We start from the raw sequence: 16,536 nt of genomic DNA on the forward strand, positions 1-16,536 counted from the left end.
CACCCACTAGCCACACCCACCAACCAATCAGGAGCGAATATGCAAATAAACCCAACCAAGATGGCTGCAGCCACAGACAGCAGGAGGGAGGCTTGGGTTTCCCCGGCAATGGAGGAAGCCAAGCTTTCCACCTGCCCTTGCTGGCCTAGGCCTCCACTCCAGGCTACAAAGTTTCAATTATAGAAGTTAAATAAATCCCAACAGAAATGGCTGCAGCCATGGAGTGAGCAGAAGGCTTGGCTCTGCTCCAGGCTACAAAGTTTCAATTGTAGAAGATAAATAAACCCCAGATACCAGGACCTCCACTTGGGTCACCGGGGGGCATGGCCAGCCTGCAAACCACCACAGGCCCCTCGCCCAGGCTGCCCCACGCCCCAAGGGAATCCCACCCTGATATGGGACACCCTTCAGGGAAAACCAGCTGGCCCCCACCAGGCCTCTATCCTATCTAATAAAAGAATAATATGCAGATTGACCATCACTCCAACACACAAGATGGCTGCCCCCATGTGGACACAAGATGGCCACCACAAGATGGCCAGCAGGGGAGGGCAGTTGGGAGGGACCAGGCCTGCAAGGGAGGGCAGTTGTGGGCGATCAGGCCAGCAGGGGAGGGCAGTTGGGAGGGACCAGGCCTGCAAGAGAGGGCAGTTGGGGGTGATCAAGCCTGCAGCGGAGGGCAGTTAGGGGTGACCAGGCCGGCAGGGGAGGGCAGTTCGGGGCCATCGGACTGGCAGGGGAGCAGTTAGGCATCAATCAGGCTGGCAGGGGAGTGGTTAGGAGGTGATCAGGCAGGCAGGCAGAAGTGGTTAGGGCAATCAGGAAGGCAGGCAGGCGAGCAGTTGGGAGCCAGCAGTTCCGGATTGTGAGAGGGATGTCCCAGATTGGAGAGGGTGCAGGCTGGGCTGAGGGACACCCCCCGCCCCCTGTGCACGAATTCCGTGCACCGGGCCTCTAGTTATGATATAAATGCCTACCAACAGGAAGCTGATCTGAAACTGGATTTGGGGGGAGTATCGTAGGACACAAAGGGACTACGTCTATCACTTATTTTAATGGCTAACAAGGCATTCGTTCAGCACCCAGCGTGGTCCCGGCCCGTGAGAAGATACGGTCACTGAAAGAGCATTGGAGCTTTCTTCTAACCCAAACCCTCACTGCAGAAACCCAACCTCAGAGCCCATCTATTCAAACAGACCTACACTCTCACAAATTAACCGCTCTACTCCCCTCAGTGGCACCCTGAGAGCTCCCCGAAGGTGACATGGCCTCACAGGTTTCCATCTCCACCGGGGAATGCATGTACGGAGTGGAGGAGCCGACCCAGAGGAGGTGATTAAACCCAGAAACCACGCTGCTGTGTGGGCTTGCGTGGGGCTGGCAGCTCCGGCCGCGCTGCCCACCTGTTTCCATCTTGCCGTCCAGCGCAGCGGGACCGTCCAGGACGAGGCTCTTGATCTGCAGAAACTCGTCAGGTTCGTCCCCTCCGACGACCGTGAAGCCAAAGCCACGGCTGCTTTTCCGCAGCTTCGTGTGAATGAACTTGCCTTTCAGTTCAGAAGGGTTTCGTGTAAAAAAGGGTTTGCCTGGATTAAAAGAAGAAAAGTGAAGGAATGTCAGGAGGAGTGAAAAGGTGAGTGAAACAGGAAATGATACAACGTCTAGGTCATCTCCACGCTCCTGTGCCGGGCACTGGGGTACACAGGTGTCTTAGGAAGTCTCTCCCGGCTGGAGGGGGGGCACGGGGCACATGCACACGTCAGCAGGAAGCTCTGAAGGGAAACGCAAGAGCAGGAGAGAGGGGCCCGCCACCCGACCCCGGCGCACGGTTGCGGTTCCTGTGGTGTGACCGCGGTCATGCGGCCACGCGGCCCTTCACAGGAGGCAGAGCGGACTTTGCTTTCTGTCTTGTGTTTTGTTACGAATAATTTGATAAAAAAGTACCATCACTGATTTCAAAATAAAAAGAGTTATAATTTTACTTGGATTTGAATTCTAAATTAAACAGATTTTTCCTGTTAATTGGCATCTTTTCACACTTTGTTAAGTAGTCTGGACATGCCCACTGCTAAAATCCACTGTTTTTTAAAAAAGTTTAGGGGTGGGGGGTGAGCTCAGTGGCAGAGCACATGGTTTGCATGCATGAGGCCCCGGGCTTGACTCCCGGCATGAATAAATAAACAAAGTTTAGAAGTGGCTTGGAATATTTTTAAAAATGAAACAAAATTTAAAAACCTAAACTAAGCAAAATAGTTACTAAAAGAGTCATATAGCTCCAAATTCAGTTGTCTTATTTAGAATATATAGATATGTAGCTAAATAACTTCCAGATATGCTACCTAAGGTTTTAAAAGCTTAATGGTCTGAATTTTCTTGATAGCATTCATAAATAACATCTTGTAGAGTAACCAGAAGTTTTGTGTTTCATTAGTTGGGCAGTTCACTGTAATTTAAAGATTTGCTGGAAATTCTCTGGTTATCCCAAATAGTGGTTATAATTCAAGGCTCAGGCTCTTCAACTCTCCTAATTCTAATTCCCGTCTCCAGTCCTGGCTACGGCTGCCCCATGTGCCCTATTCCTCTTCTATCAAAAATGTTATTTAAAAAAAAACAAAACCAAAACCCAAACCACAACAGGGGGAAATGTCTCCCTAGACCAGCACGGGAGAGCCTGGCGCCTGGAAGGAAAGCTAGTTTTGGTTAGCTATATCGAAAAGGCCTTTTTCAAAGGTCTCTGTACATACACACAATTTATAACTGCATATTTCAAAAGTTTCTGGCTCTTAAAAAGGCTCTAACTGTGTAGAGTCATAGGAGTGCTCCTCGACCTCCTCTCTGGGGCCGTCCCTGGCTGGCTGGGAGCGGACAAGCTGGCTCTGTCACCACGGCTAAAGGGAGTGAAGGTACAGCAGGACTCCCTGTAGCAGGACTCCCCATGGAAGATCCCTGCCAGGCCCCCGGAGGAGGGTGTCCGTGCAGTCAGGGCTGTGGGGAGACAGCTGCCATGGCAATCATCCCTGGGAGCTGAGGACAAGGGAGACCGCCCTGGTGAACAGCTGGCACCCTGGAGGCAGAGGCAGAGGCTGCTAGGGAGCTCGGAGCCCTTAAAGCTAAAAGGGAACGCCCTGCAGGGACCCCAGGGGCCGCCACCTCCTCAGTGAGGCTTCCTGACCTCCTTAGGAGAAACGGCAGGACCTCCTCCAACACTCCCAACCCCTTCCCAGCTTCATTTTTTTGTTGTTACTCCTCACTAGAGGATATATTTCTCCACTGATTTTCAGAGAGAGTGGAAGGGAGGGGGAGAGACAGAGAGAAACATCAGTGTGAGAGACACATTGACTGGCTGCCTCCTGCACATGCCTGACCAGGACTGAGGATTGAGCCTGCAACGGAGGTATGTGCCCTTGACCAGAATCAAACCCAACACCCTTCAGTCTGCAGGCCAACGCTCTAACCTCTGAGCCAAACCGTCCAGCACTGCCCAACTGTCTCCCTCTCACTACTGATCTGGTGCTTTGGCTCACCGTCCCCAACCCACACGATGGCAGCGCACACGCACACACACAGCCACCGGGCAGCTGTGAGCTCTGTGCGCCTGTTTGTACACCCAGCGTGGAGCACACTGCCCCTTTCATCTACCTGCTCCAAAACACAGGCTCAGCGAGGTAGGGACGGAATGAACAGCTCAAAGAAATGAGATTTAACCGTCTTTCAGAAGGCTGAAGGCGGTCCCAGCGGGTCTTCAAGCTTTTTACCCTTATTACAGGTGCAGTTACAAATGTGAACCTGTGTTAGTTTATCTGAATGAGTTTTTTAAGCTATCAGCATATTTTGAGCTTAAAACATATTCAACGTAATGCAGCATGAGCAGAGCACTGCCGTCCTTTTCCAAGGCGCACCTAGGGAGGCAGGCCAGAGGGCTTCACATTCACCCCCTCTTATTGTGTTTGTATGGGATGGTCACCAGTTCGTGGGGCTTTGGGAAGAAATGCCTTTCTACCCACAGCTGTGGGTCTGGGGCTCTGTTCAGCCTGTGCACACGCCACTCTCTACCCACGGCTGTGGGTCTGGGTCTCTCTGCTCAGCCTGTGTACACACCACTCTCTACCCACAGCTGTGGGTCTGGGGCTCTGCTCAGCCTGTGCACACGCCACTCTTTACCCACGGCTGTGGGTCTCTCTGCTCAGCCTGTGCACACGCCACTCTCTACCCACAGCTGTGGGTTGGGGCTCTGCTCAGCCCCGTGCACACGCCACTCTCTACCCACGGCTGTGGGTCTGGGTCTCTCTGCTCAGCCTGTGCACACGCCACTCTCTACCCACAGCTGTGGGTCTGGGGCTCTGCTCAGCCTGTGCACACGCCACTCTCTACCCACAGCTGTGGGTCTCTCTGCTCAGCCTGTGCACACGCCACTCTCTACCCACAGCTGTGGGTTGGGGCTCTGCTCAGCCTGTGCACACACCACTCTCTACCCACAGCTGTGGGTTGGGGCTCTGCTCAGCCTGTGCACACACCACTTCCTCAGAGAGCCTCGTCTCCCGACTGGTGCCAGTGGTGCTGTCTGGTGGAAGGGCATCACCTGGGTAGCTTTGGGAAGCGACTAAGTTTAGGGCCTGCCCTAGACTCACTGAACCTGGACCTTCTGGGTCTTGGCCCCAAATCTACTTCTGAACAACCCTGAGGTGCCTGCTTCCCTGTCAGGTCGGTACTGCTCTGGGCACTACTGTGTAAGGGCACAGACCACTGCTCCCCACACGCCTGCGATGAGGGTGTAACTGGAGGCAGGCTCAGCACGGAGGCCGAGAAGCAGAAGGCGGCAGGAATCATGAGGGCCCCAGGGAGAGTGCAGTGAGCTCTCCCAAATCCCAAACCAATGTGGGGCCAGAGACTCAGAGAAGAAAAGAAAAGGCAGAGGCCTAGAAACCAGAAGGAAGCTCCTAGCACAGATCAATGCCTCTGGACCCGCAGCAGCCGGGCACTAAGGTTTTGGCACCAGCACCTGACCCGTTCAAGTGTTCATTGACTTCATCTCTAAGACATTTCTTTAAGGAAGCTGTGCTGCTTATTGTGTATACATACTGTATGTGCATGCGTGTATGTATGTTTACACATATGTATATTCTTTCACTCCACAATACATTTTAGCAGATGTTAGATACCCAAGGAATGCTGCCTGGTTTGGGGGGCCCTACAGCGAGAAAGCAGCCTCCTGCTTTGCGATCTAAAGTCTAAAGAGGAACAACCGTTAAGTAGCTGAACACACAGAAACACTAATTATAACTGTTAGGTTCTAAAAATGAGAAGCATAAGATGGAAAGAGTGAATGTAACAGGGGGATCTAGCCATAGCCTGGGATGAATAGAAGTTAACAAAGCAAACACTGGCAGGAAAAGACCACTGCAGAGGGAACAGCATATGCAAAGGCCAATTTGACATGGTCCAAGTTTCGCTGGTTTAAGGAATAGAAAAGAGGTTCAAGATACGTAAAAGTTAGGGTAGCTGACTTACCAGGAGAGGGGAAATATGACGACGTGAGGCTGCTGAAGGAGTATTATATTTAAAAAATATGAAGGAGGCACAAGCGTGTTGATATTAATTAATGCTATTATCTACGTGCTATCTTTATTAAAGTCATTATCATCCTAAAAAGTACACCCAAGGCAGCAGACATTATTTTACATAAATTGATGTTAATACTAATCTCATGACAATATCAGCTAGCAGGGAAACAATTTCTTTCTTACGAAAATTATAAAGGAGGAATCAAAATCATAGAAAATAATTATTCTACTTATCTATTTACATATCTCTTAAAATGGAGAGAACAGATTTTATAGTCTTTTTAACAGTTCTGTACCACAAACATTCCCCAACTCTACCAAATATGATGCTTGTCCTATTTTTCTTATTTAAAAGAAACAAACTAAACAAACAAACAAACCCGAAAACCTTTTCTATCATTTAAGGGTTATGAGGCCTGAAGTAGCAAGATTCTAGAGCTTTCAATTTTCAGAAGGAACCTCTCCAGGGGGCTCAAACTTTCTGTGAATGCAAACAAGTGAGACCCAACAAAATGATGTAAAATGTGGGTAAATGCCAAAACCGCAGCCAGAATCAGAGAGGAGAATTTAAAACAACATGTCCCACCGTTTTACAGTTGCAGAAAAACTTCAGTTAAAACCAAATACGGCTGACTAGAATCTTGAAATATCTAACGCTTAGTTTTCAAGTTATGTAACACAATCGCTAAATATCTGTGGTCTCTAAGTCCCAGTGGTTCACGACCCTGGAATGGTTTTGCCCCTCACTCCCCGCCCCAGCAGGGACACCTTTGGCTGCCACATAGGAGGCTGCTAGGGGGTGAGGCCAGGGAAGGTGCTCACACCCTACCATGCACAGGGCGGCCCACAGCACAGAGACATCTGCCCCCGACGGCACTACTTGTCTGGAAGTGACAAGTAGTGGTCACTTTCAGAACATTACAAAGAGCTGAAGGAATTCGCACGAAAACGTTTTTAATATTTTTGACACTTCTGATCATTGATACATTTAGAATTTTAATCATTATGATTTTTACTATTAAAGGAATGAGTTGGGAGTTAAAAGATTCCACTTCTTAACGTACCTTTTAAAAAAATCAGGTTTTTGAGCTAAAACAATGGTGCAATGATATAAAGCCTTACCCTGAAGGGGAGTGTCTCTGGCCGGCTCCGGGTTGCTTGGGGGGTGGCTGGGAATAGCAGGAGGCACGAGCGATGACCGGTCTTCTGTCCATTCTGCAAGAAAGGGAATCCAGTGCTCACTTAGGACTCACCTTCTTCTTCATATAAAGCTGCCCAAACCAATAAAACCAGGGGCCAAGACTTAAAAAAAAAAGGTATTTGATCCCACTCTCTATTAATAATACCAAAATACCGCTCTCTCTGTCTCTCTCTTTCCTAAGACCTTTGGGGATAGAAATATTGTGGTATAACCAATAAATCCCCAGTTCTCTCTGGCTGGAGAGTCCAAAGGGAGACCAAACAAAACAAAACACATCAGGAAAGCCACAAAACCAAGTGAACTCAGCCAGCCCAATGCGACAGAGACACGGGTGGGCTGCTAAGCCAGCTTGTCTCAGGGAGGAAAGGGGTTGCAGCAGTTGGGTCCTAACTCTAGTCCGATTGCCCCTGGAGGTCCAGGGGTAACTCAGTGAGTGACCCTGGACATTTGCCTAGAGTCCTTTCAGCTCGGCTCACACACTCAAGTGTACACTCCCGTTCCCCAAACTCCACCAACACTACCAAGCTTCAGCCGCTCATGGAAAATGTTCAAGAAGATTATTTTTAAATGGGAAAGAAACTGAGGTAGAAAGGAGAACTTTTCAGTAGGTGATCTCTCTCTCTCTCCCCCTCTCTCTCATACAGTCTATGGGAGTGGTTAGCAAATTATGGCCAAAAGGCCAAATTGGGCCCAGTGCCTGTTTTTATACAAGTTGTGAGTCAAAAATGGCTTTTACACATTTAAATGGATGAAACAAACTCCTTCAATAAATGCCAAGAGTTAGGCCCTGTTTTCATTTATATTTTATGGAGAAGAGATTTCATGACATGAAAATTACCTGACGTTTAAATTCCAGCCCACCTGTGGTGCTGCCCTGGAACAGGCACGCCCACTTGCTCACGCATGTGGATACCTGTTTCACAAGCTCCAGACGGTGTGTGTGGTTGCAGTAGAGACTGCATGAACCCGAGCCCACGACATTTACCATATGCCCATTTTCAGAAAAAGTGTGCCAGTTTCCACTCTATGATCTAATTTACTACATACAGTGTTATAATAAGAGAAGTGTTATATTTGACATTCATATATTTGATATTCACATGTTACAATGAGGGTGTATTAAAGTCTATTATTTTAAGAGTCTAATGAAAAACTGGGAAAAGCCTAAGCATCTATTAATAAGCAGGTGACTAAATGAAAATAGAATATAAAATAAATATTTATAAAATAGAATATAAAAATTACAAGGTAAATCTCTATTAACCAGCTTTGAAATATGCACAAGAAACATATTTAAGCCCGGCCAGTGTGGCAGGTGATTGAGTGTTGACTTATGAACCAGGAGGTCACGGTTCGATTCCTGGTCAGGGCACATGCCCAGGTTGCAGGCTCAATCCCTAGGAGGGGGCGTGCAGGAGGCAGTTGATCAACGATTCTCTCTCATCATTGATGTCTCTCTCTCTCCCATCCTCTCTGAAATCAATAAAAAATATATTAAATTTAAACACATATGTAAGCTATAATCTGTGTTAAAATATGCATATTTGTACATCCCTAGTAAACTTCTGTGCAGCACTTATTACTGAGAATGGGTTTGGAGTGAGCAGGGGAGAATTTAATACTCCACACTGCTGAATTGTTCATAATTTTCCAAAGAGCATGAATTGACTTGTAATTTTAAAAAGCTCTCAAGCCCTAGCTGACTTGGCTCAGTGGATAGAGCATCAGCCTGAGCACTGAAGGGTCCTGGGTTCGATTCCGGTCAAGAGCACATGCCCAGGTTGTGGGCTCCATTCCCAGTAGGGGGTGTGCAGGAGGCAGCCAACCAATAATTCTCTATCATGATTGATGTTTCTATCTCTCTCTCCTTCTTCCTTCCTCTCTGAAATCAATCTAAATAAATAAATAAATAAATAAATAAATAAATAAATAAATAACTCTCAAACCCTCAGCTCCAGCCTAAGGACAGCCCCTTTCTAAATTAAGTGCAATCAGTGCCTCGGAATCGGGCCCCCCTCCTGGGGTCCAGGGCAGGGAACTCTGGCAGCTCGGTATTGCTCCCTGCACATCAAGTCCTCAGGCCACAGGACTTGGTCACCAGGCCAGTGCTGACCACAGGGGGGTGTCGGCGCCCAGGCTCTGCCCTGCGCTCCTGGACCACACACAGAGAAAGCCAACCTTCGGATGGCGGCTGCGGCTGCGGCTGCGGCTGCGGCGGCGGCTGCTCCAGCTGCTTCTTCCGTTTGGCTTCTAGAACTGGGTTCTCATACTGTGTCTTCCTGTTGATGTGGCTGGAGCAGAAGCAGAGAGCACCCAGTTAGGAAACATTTCATCTCTAAGTCCAATGCCCGTCGGGCCAAGTCCCGTGATTAGAACTGAGCAGAGCAGGTGCCTGAGGCCCTGAGTGCCTCCTGTCACGTGCAGGTAGGAGGAAGGAGACGGGCTCCGTGCTGACTGCCTGTACGCACCCCGCATCGTGTTGTGAGATTTACGTGCACTGTATTTTACAATCTTCAATAAATGCCAGGAGTTAGGCCCTGTTTTCATTTATATTTTATGGATTAAAAACAGTGAATTTCTGAGCAGTTAAGCAACAACTCGACTAACATAACAGCTAGTGAAGAGGCTGCTTCCAAACCCCAGACTCTCAAGTGTTCAAGGAATCACCTGCTGGGTGAATTGCTTTAATTCAACAAGAAATAGATTACAGAAGTATTAAAAAAAGAAATTAAAATGGAGGTGTGGCGATGTCTATACTATCTAATAAAGAGGGAATATGCTAATTGATGGCAGCGCTCAGTCCCCTCAGCCCCGCCTCATCCAGCCTCAGTCTCCCAGTCCCCTCAGCCCTGCCGGGGGGGTGGCAGGCGCCACGTGCCTCATCCAGTTGGAGTCGCTCAGTCCCCTCAGGCCCTCAGCCCCTCAGGGGAAGGCAGTTGGGGGCGATTGGGCCTGCAGGGGAGGGCAGGTGGAGGCGATTGGGCCGGCAGGGGAGGGCAGTTGGGGATGATCATGCCGGCAGGGGAGCAGTTAGGTGTCCATCAGGTTGGCAGGGGAGTGGTTAGGGGGCTATCAGGCTGGCAGGCAGAGTGGTTAGGGGCAATCAGGCAGGCGAGTGGTTAGGAGCCAGCAGTCTCAGATTGTGAGAGGGATGTCCAACTGTCGGTTTAGCAGGATTGGGCCTAAACTGGCAGTCAGACATCCCCTGAGGGGTCCCAGATTGGAGAGGGTGCAGGCTGGGCTGAGGGCCCCCAACCCCCGTGCACGAATTTTGTGCACCAGGCATCTAGTAACATATAATGCCAGAAATACCGTGTGGCTGTCCATGATAGAGTTCACCTCAATGATAAAGTTAAAAGGACTGTGCCAACATCTGTCAACTATTTGCAACAACAGACATGGAGTCAGGATTAAAAGTATAGGTCAAAATGCATACATCAGAGAGACTCCAAAGGCAGCTAACATAAGCCAATGGGAAGACCCAGATGGTCCCAAAACGAATAAGGCCATGACACACACATACATACACACGTACATATACACACATACATATGAATACACAGGGATTTTTTTGCCATTGTCTTATTTAGTATCTACCTATGTACATACACACATGTTCTATAAATATACAGAAGCATAAACATATTCATATTTTTTCTTCATTAAAATCACACTTCACTCGAAGTTTGGGAACATATCGATCATATGATTATTTAGAATCAAAATTATTTTTAAAGCCAGGATTTCTTTTTCAAAGGCAGGCTTGTCAAATAGGGTGGATAGACTAATTCCCCTTAATTTTTATTGTCGGACTGCTTGTTTATTTCCTAATCCCTGTAGGCAATTTCATGCTAAGATCAGAGTCTAACATTAATGGGCATTGGATTTGAGACGACACCAGGAGGAAAACTGCACAGTAAGAAAACAAACTGCCGCTCCACCACGCTTCTGCATCAAAGCTGCGGTACCTGCTCCTTTTAATACAACGGTACAAGCTCGTTGAGGGAGAACTCGAAACGAGCCCACACAGGCAATCCCCCACTGCACATGTGTGAGAAAGACGATCCGCCGGGCACACAGGAATTTTGTTTTATGAAGGTCAGAGATTTTCCTTTCTGAGGCCCCAAGTCACCCATCCTCTTGTTAGGAAAAGAGGTGGCGACAGGAGTAAGGCCCAAGGACACTTGCTCTACTGAACTCGGGATTCTTCACAATAAGGTGCCATGCAGTTTATGACTTGGCATGGTTGCCTCATGGTCTTGTCACAAGGTTTTATACAAATGACCCTCCTAGCGGCAGCAGGAGGGACAGAGCTTGCCAGGTGTCCTGGTCGAGGCAGGAAGGATTATGACAGAACATTCATATGGTGTTTGTTTCTTTCAAAGGATCTTTTATTAGTTACCTCTCGTCTTTCTCAGAGAAAATGGCATCAAGTATATTTATTCTATGTTTAATCACTTGGGTTTCTTTTACTTTCTTGGGTGTCATCCTACTAGCTGATGGGTTTGATGGGAAGGCGAGTGCACGCCCACTGCTAGACAACGGCGCACAGTAAAGAGGTCACGGTGAGGGCGGGAGACTCTTAGAAACGAAAACCAGGAGCCACGTGTATGGTCCTTAGGCCAGGGAGAGGCACAGAGGCACCAGGATCTTGCAGGTTAGGCTAGTTCTCAATCCCTTCTTAATCTTGGCAACATTTCCTACATTATTAAGACTTGTCTGACCCTTTTAGAAAGTCTGAATGAATTAGTAAGTAATTACTGAGCAGTTCAGAGTTGGACAGGGCAAAAAGTGGGAAAACAGGTCCTCCTCCTGAAGATGGCCCTCCTCACTTGGTCTAGTGAATGGCTGCTTGTCTGAGATCCATTCATTCATTCATTCACTCAAGTAATACTAAGTGCCTGCCCTACACCAGGACTGCTGGGCCTTGGCAGTGTAGTGGCAAACAAAACATACAGCGTTGGCCCTCATGACTTTTATAATATAACTAGAGGCCCGGTGCATGGAATTCGTGCACGGGGATAGGGGTCCACTCAGCCCAGCCTGCACTCTCTCCAATCTGGGACCGCTGGCTCCTAACTGCTCACCTGCCTGCCTGCCTGCCTAATCGCCCCTAACTGCCCCTCCCACCAGTCTGGTCACCCCTAACCACCTCTGCCTGCTGGCCTGATTGCCCCTAACTGCCCCCCCCCTGCGGGCCTGGTCACCCCAACAGCCCCCCACCTGCTGGCCGGGTTGCCCGCAATTGCCCCCACCCTGCCGGCCTGGTTGCCCCTTACTGCCCCCCCCCCCCGCCAGCCTGGTTGCCCCTAACTGCCCCCCTCTGCTGGTCTAGTTGCCCCCAACTGCGCCCCCCCGCCACCAGCCTGGTCACCCCTTACTGCCCCCCTTGCTGGCCTGGTCACCCCACACAGCCTGCTGTTCAGTCGTTTGGTCGTCCCTCACCCCCCTGACGGCCTTGTCGCCCCAGGAAGCCTGCCAGTCATTACTGTTACTGTGACAGCGTCCCGGACAATTTGCATATTCCTCTATTATTAGTATAGACTTGTTGTCTTCAGATTTGATGAATATTTACTCATTCATTAAAATAGACATATATTTTCACTATAAAATTATGTTGTTATTATCATTATTTAATTTATACCATATAATGATGGCAAACTCTGTTCAGCATAAATGTGCATGATGACAGAGGGTACAAGCTACAGTGTGGATTAGTGGACACTTACTCTACATAGTAGATACCATAGACAGGGTCTTCAATCTTTTCCCAACCGGCAGGCAGTTCTGAAAAATAAAAGGACATTTAGAGGGAGAAGAGCATATTCTTAAAGAGCCTAGGGATTTTTAACAAGTTAGGCAAAAAGAAGTTCATAAAAATGCCTTAAGGCCAATTAAAACTGTGTATCCTAAAAGAAAAGCCAGTATTATTTTTATCTTATCAGTGTATTTTTTCTACACGAAGAACAATTATTTACTGATATTTTGCACAAGCAAATGAAACGTAATAAAATGCAGTCCCGGGTGCCTTCATTCTAAACCAACTATTAAATTAGGCTTTAATAAAAATGTAGTTAAAATTTGCCCAGTTCCTATCTTATATATTTACAGTTTTCTCATTTTATTTCTAGACTACCTTAACACAAAAGCGAAATTAGATAAAAATGTGTTACTTTTCATGCTCTTTTCATCGTGCTATTTTTCACTTCCTGGAATAAGGTTAAGATGTACATCTTGTTTTCTCCTTGTTCCTGATAAAAAGGCTACCAAATAAACATGCCCACAGTGTTTCCGAAATGCACGCGCCCATCCCTCACCGCTCGCTCTATCTGGACCAGTCTGTCTTCACCAGCAGTTTGCCTACGAAGGCAGAAACACGGGTCTCACTAGCCTACATTTCCTTCAAATGTAAATGGCATCGGGGGGTCCACATACAGGGGTGGGCAAAAGTAGGCTTACAGGTTGTCCCCGTGGAAATGGACATGCAGGTTATGGCTACTGCTATAGCTTTATTAAGTCAAAAGAATGTCACGTGCAGCTGTGCACCCACTTTGCCCACCCCTGTGTGTGGCTTTCGGGAAATTCGACTGTGCTCTGCTGGACTTGACTTGGTAAGGTTTCATATCAAAGGCTGCCCTTTATTAAGGAGGTCACAGCGAGTGCTGCTACAACTATCTAGTGCGAGAAAGCCCACTGCACCAGATAAGCTGACGTGGTGACCAAAGCAACTGGGTTGTGTTTTGTGTCATTAAAGTCTAGGCAGAGAACAATTATTCGACTTAACTTGAAAGCCACCTGATAGATACATGGGTTCGTAGCGGAGGCAAGGTTGTATAATACAGGGCTCCAAAGTGAGTCATCATTCCTAGAAGTAGCCATTAGATAAACCAACTTAAGTGGAATTTACAAAAACCCTGAAAATATTTTGAAATGCTAGATTTTTAAAAATTCATGGAATCACGTGACCATTACTTTTAAATAGTGACTGTTTCATCAGGGCTTACATATGCCACCAACGGTTCCATGCTGAAGTGCACTCAAACACACAGGTTAATTGCTTCAAGTTCACGTTTTCCTCAAATTTGGCTGCACATCAAGACACATTAATTTCATGGTTTTTGCTCCACAGTATGTTTGCAAACAAAAAGACAAGGTTCCCCCCTCCCCACCCCCTTTCTTCTAATTTAAAAACACACACACTGAGCAGGTTTTAAAGAAGTCTTTGAATTCCTTTAAAAAACTCAAAGATGTAAGCTACTAAAAGGCTAGACAGGTCCAATTTGCAGATGTTGATAAAACTTGGCATTTTTTATATGCAGAGTCTTGTGGACTAATGCAAATCACATGCTGGGGAAATGGTTTCCCCTTACAAAACTGGAAATTACCATTTAAATTAAAAAGAACCAGGAAGATATTTCCAAGGAGTTGGGAAATCAAAGATTAAAAAAATGCAAACTGGTGCACAGTCCTGTATTTGTTCAGGCATGGGGCAGGGGAACTGGTGAGTGGGAGAGGGCCGCATTATGTTTAATGAGCCAAATTTCTTTTCAGAACCTGCAACCTTAAATATTTGGCCCTATTATCTTCAGATAAAATAGGGAAAACATTAAGAATTCAATTCATCCCGTCATTAATTTCTCAAACATTTAGTGAGTGCCTGCTGTTTGCCTGAGAGTGTGCTAGGCACCCGGACACAGGTCACTACGAGTGCCCCATCTGAGCGGACAGTTCAAACACTGCAGGTAAGTGCTCTGCTGGGGGTCGGAGGGTTCGAGGAAAGGGCCACTCTGCCTGCCTAGCTACCCGGTCAACAGAGAATGAGGTCGCTCAACTAGGATTTCTGGACATTTGCAAATCTAGACACAGCTTGTGGGACAGATTAGCAAACTCTAAAAATGTTCTAGTTTTTCAAGTAAAATTCATTTAAAATCGAAAAGATAGATTTTGATTTCTCACTTCCAAAGTGGTGATTAGCTTAATAATAGGAATTAGTCCCCCCTACTGCTTAAAATAGAAATGGGTCATCGATTTATAAAAGGAAGATGTTTGTCCTCAAATTTGCCAATTTGGTTCTAAAAAACTGAAAATAGCATAAAATACTGAAGTTCAGAAAAAAATGGCATCACCCGACCAGACTGCACAGCCTGCGCCGAGATTTCAGGCACCAGGACCGCCTGGGGGTTCCCAGTCCTGGATGGGCCGTGCTCCCCCGCGGAGAGCTGGACCTGGTCTAGTTATTCAACATCCTGGGAGCAGATCTTTCTCCTGGATTGACCTCCAAGGCCGCGGCAGATTAAATGAGGGCGTTTGTAAAAACACTTAGCACAGCACCGGCTGGCACACGAGGAATGCACAGCTTTGTATGGCCGGCCTGCTTGCTGCTCCGCCTCTGAAAACCTCCCATTGTACTAACTGCCGCCACAGAAGCAAATACGGAGCAGTCGAATGTTCTAAGTTCTTCACTAAGGGGTTTGTCAGCACACAGACAGAAAGTCACGTTCATCCTCAGAGATACATTTCTAGGCTGTGACTTAGTTTGGGTTGGAGGAGACCTCCTCTCTCCTCTCCTGGGTGCTCTCAGCACGTGAGTACCCTGTGATTCCAAAAGGTTTGCAAGTGCTTTTCAATTCTGGGGCGATGTTATCCCAGAGGATGTGCCCCATTCTGCAAACCAAACGTGCGTAATGAAGCTGATGACCCGATCACACAACACAGTTCAGAAATGACAACTCTATCATCAAAGGATCTGTGTCCAGCCCATGCCAGCAGCCCCCGCCCCAGCGGCAGATTTCAGAGGGGGTGTCCTGGTCGCCTCTGGAATTGCATTGTTCACAGGAAACCTGACAGTTGCTATTGTTTAAGATGAGGTCCCTCTTGTTTGAAAAATGGCCAATGGCTTGTCAATAGAATCTGGAGTGAATGCAAAGCAAACAGTGTGTGTATATGTGTGTGTATACGTGGATGTACACCACTCTTTGCAGTGAACACATACAGGCAAAAATCAGGAGCCCTGATCCTATTACACCTTCAAAGACACATTTGGGCCATTTCTATAGTACACATGTTCCTCTCCTGTTCCATAGTAAAGGCAAAAAGTACCAGAAGGAAGTGCTGAAAAGTCCGTAAGAGGGACTTAGGTAATAAATAATAAAACTGGCAAAAACAACATGAGCTGATCCCAGGGACAAACATTAAGTAAGACACATTCTCATTAAGTCTCCCCAGCAAGCACCCGGGAGCGCCTGTCAGCCCCTGCACAGAAGGAAAGGGAAGCTGAGAGAAGGCGAGTGACTTGCCCGAGGTCCTAACGCCAGTAAGTGGGCAATCAGAGGTCAGGCAGCTTGATCTGACTGAGACAGTTCCTCCGCTTCCAAACCACCGCCCAGGACCGTGGCCAGGACCATAAGAAGGGGCACTATGTAGCCGCTAAAACTTCTGTTAGAGTCTGTGGCCGGAGAGGGAAATTCCCACCCTGTTACAGTTGCGTGGGAAAAAAATACCTCTTTCCTAAAAATGTCCATGTTTGAACTTGCAGAGAAGCAAATCAATGTGCGCCCTGCACTCGGCCGTATCATGTCCACCAGCTACGCACAGACAGTGGCCACTCACACCTATTAGCTGGGCAGCAAGAGTGGTTGGCATTGGTTCATCAAGTGATTAGGGCACTCATTTTATGTCCAGAAAACCTAGTTCTGCCTCTTTCAATTACTTTATCTAACATCACGGGACTGATAAATTTAAAAAAAAATAGTTTTTAAAATTGTTCTATTACAC

At 47.4% G+C, this 16,536-nt stretch overlaps 1 protein-coding gene across 12 annotated transcripts in view; it reads right to left on the reverse strand.

The window, feature by feature from the left end:
• MAGI1 (membrane associated guanylate kinase, WW and PDZ domain containing 1) overlaps window positions 1-16,536 on the reverse strand; it is a 571,591-nt gene that overhangs the window by 71,003 nt on the left and 484,052 nt on the right. For all 12 annotated transcript variants that reach the window (XM_079794597.1, XM_079794593.1, XM_079794600.1 and 9 more), the window contains 4 exons: window positions 12,492-12,549; window positions 8,941-9,053; window positions 6,684-6,776; window positions 1,404-1,586 (listed from right to left, as the gene is read on the reverse strand). In XM_079794597.1, the coding sequence (XP_079650723.1) occupies window positions 1,404-1,586; window positions 6,684-6,776; window positions 8,941-9,053; window positions 12,492-12,549 (447 nt within the window). The remainder of the gene's footprint in view (window positions 1-1,403; window positions 1,587-6,683; window positions 6,777-8,940; window positions 9,054-12,491; window positions 12,550-16,536) is intronic.

The sequence above is a fragment of the Cnephaeus nilssonii genome (assembly GCF_951640355.1).
Source record: "Cnephaeus nilssonii genome assembly, chromosome: 17".
In the NCBI taxonomy this organism is placed as follows: Eukaryota; Metazoa; Chordata; class Mammalia; order Chiroptera; family Vespertilionidae; genus Cnephaeus; species Cnephaeus nilssonii.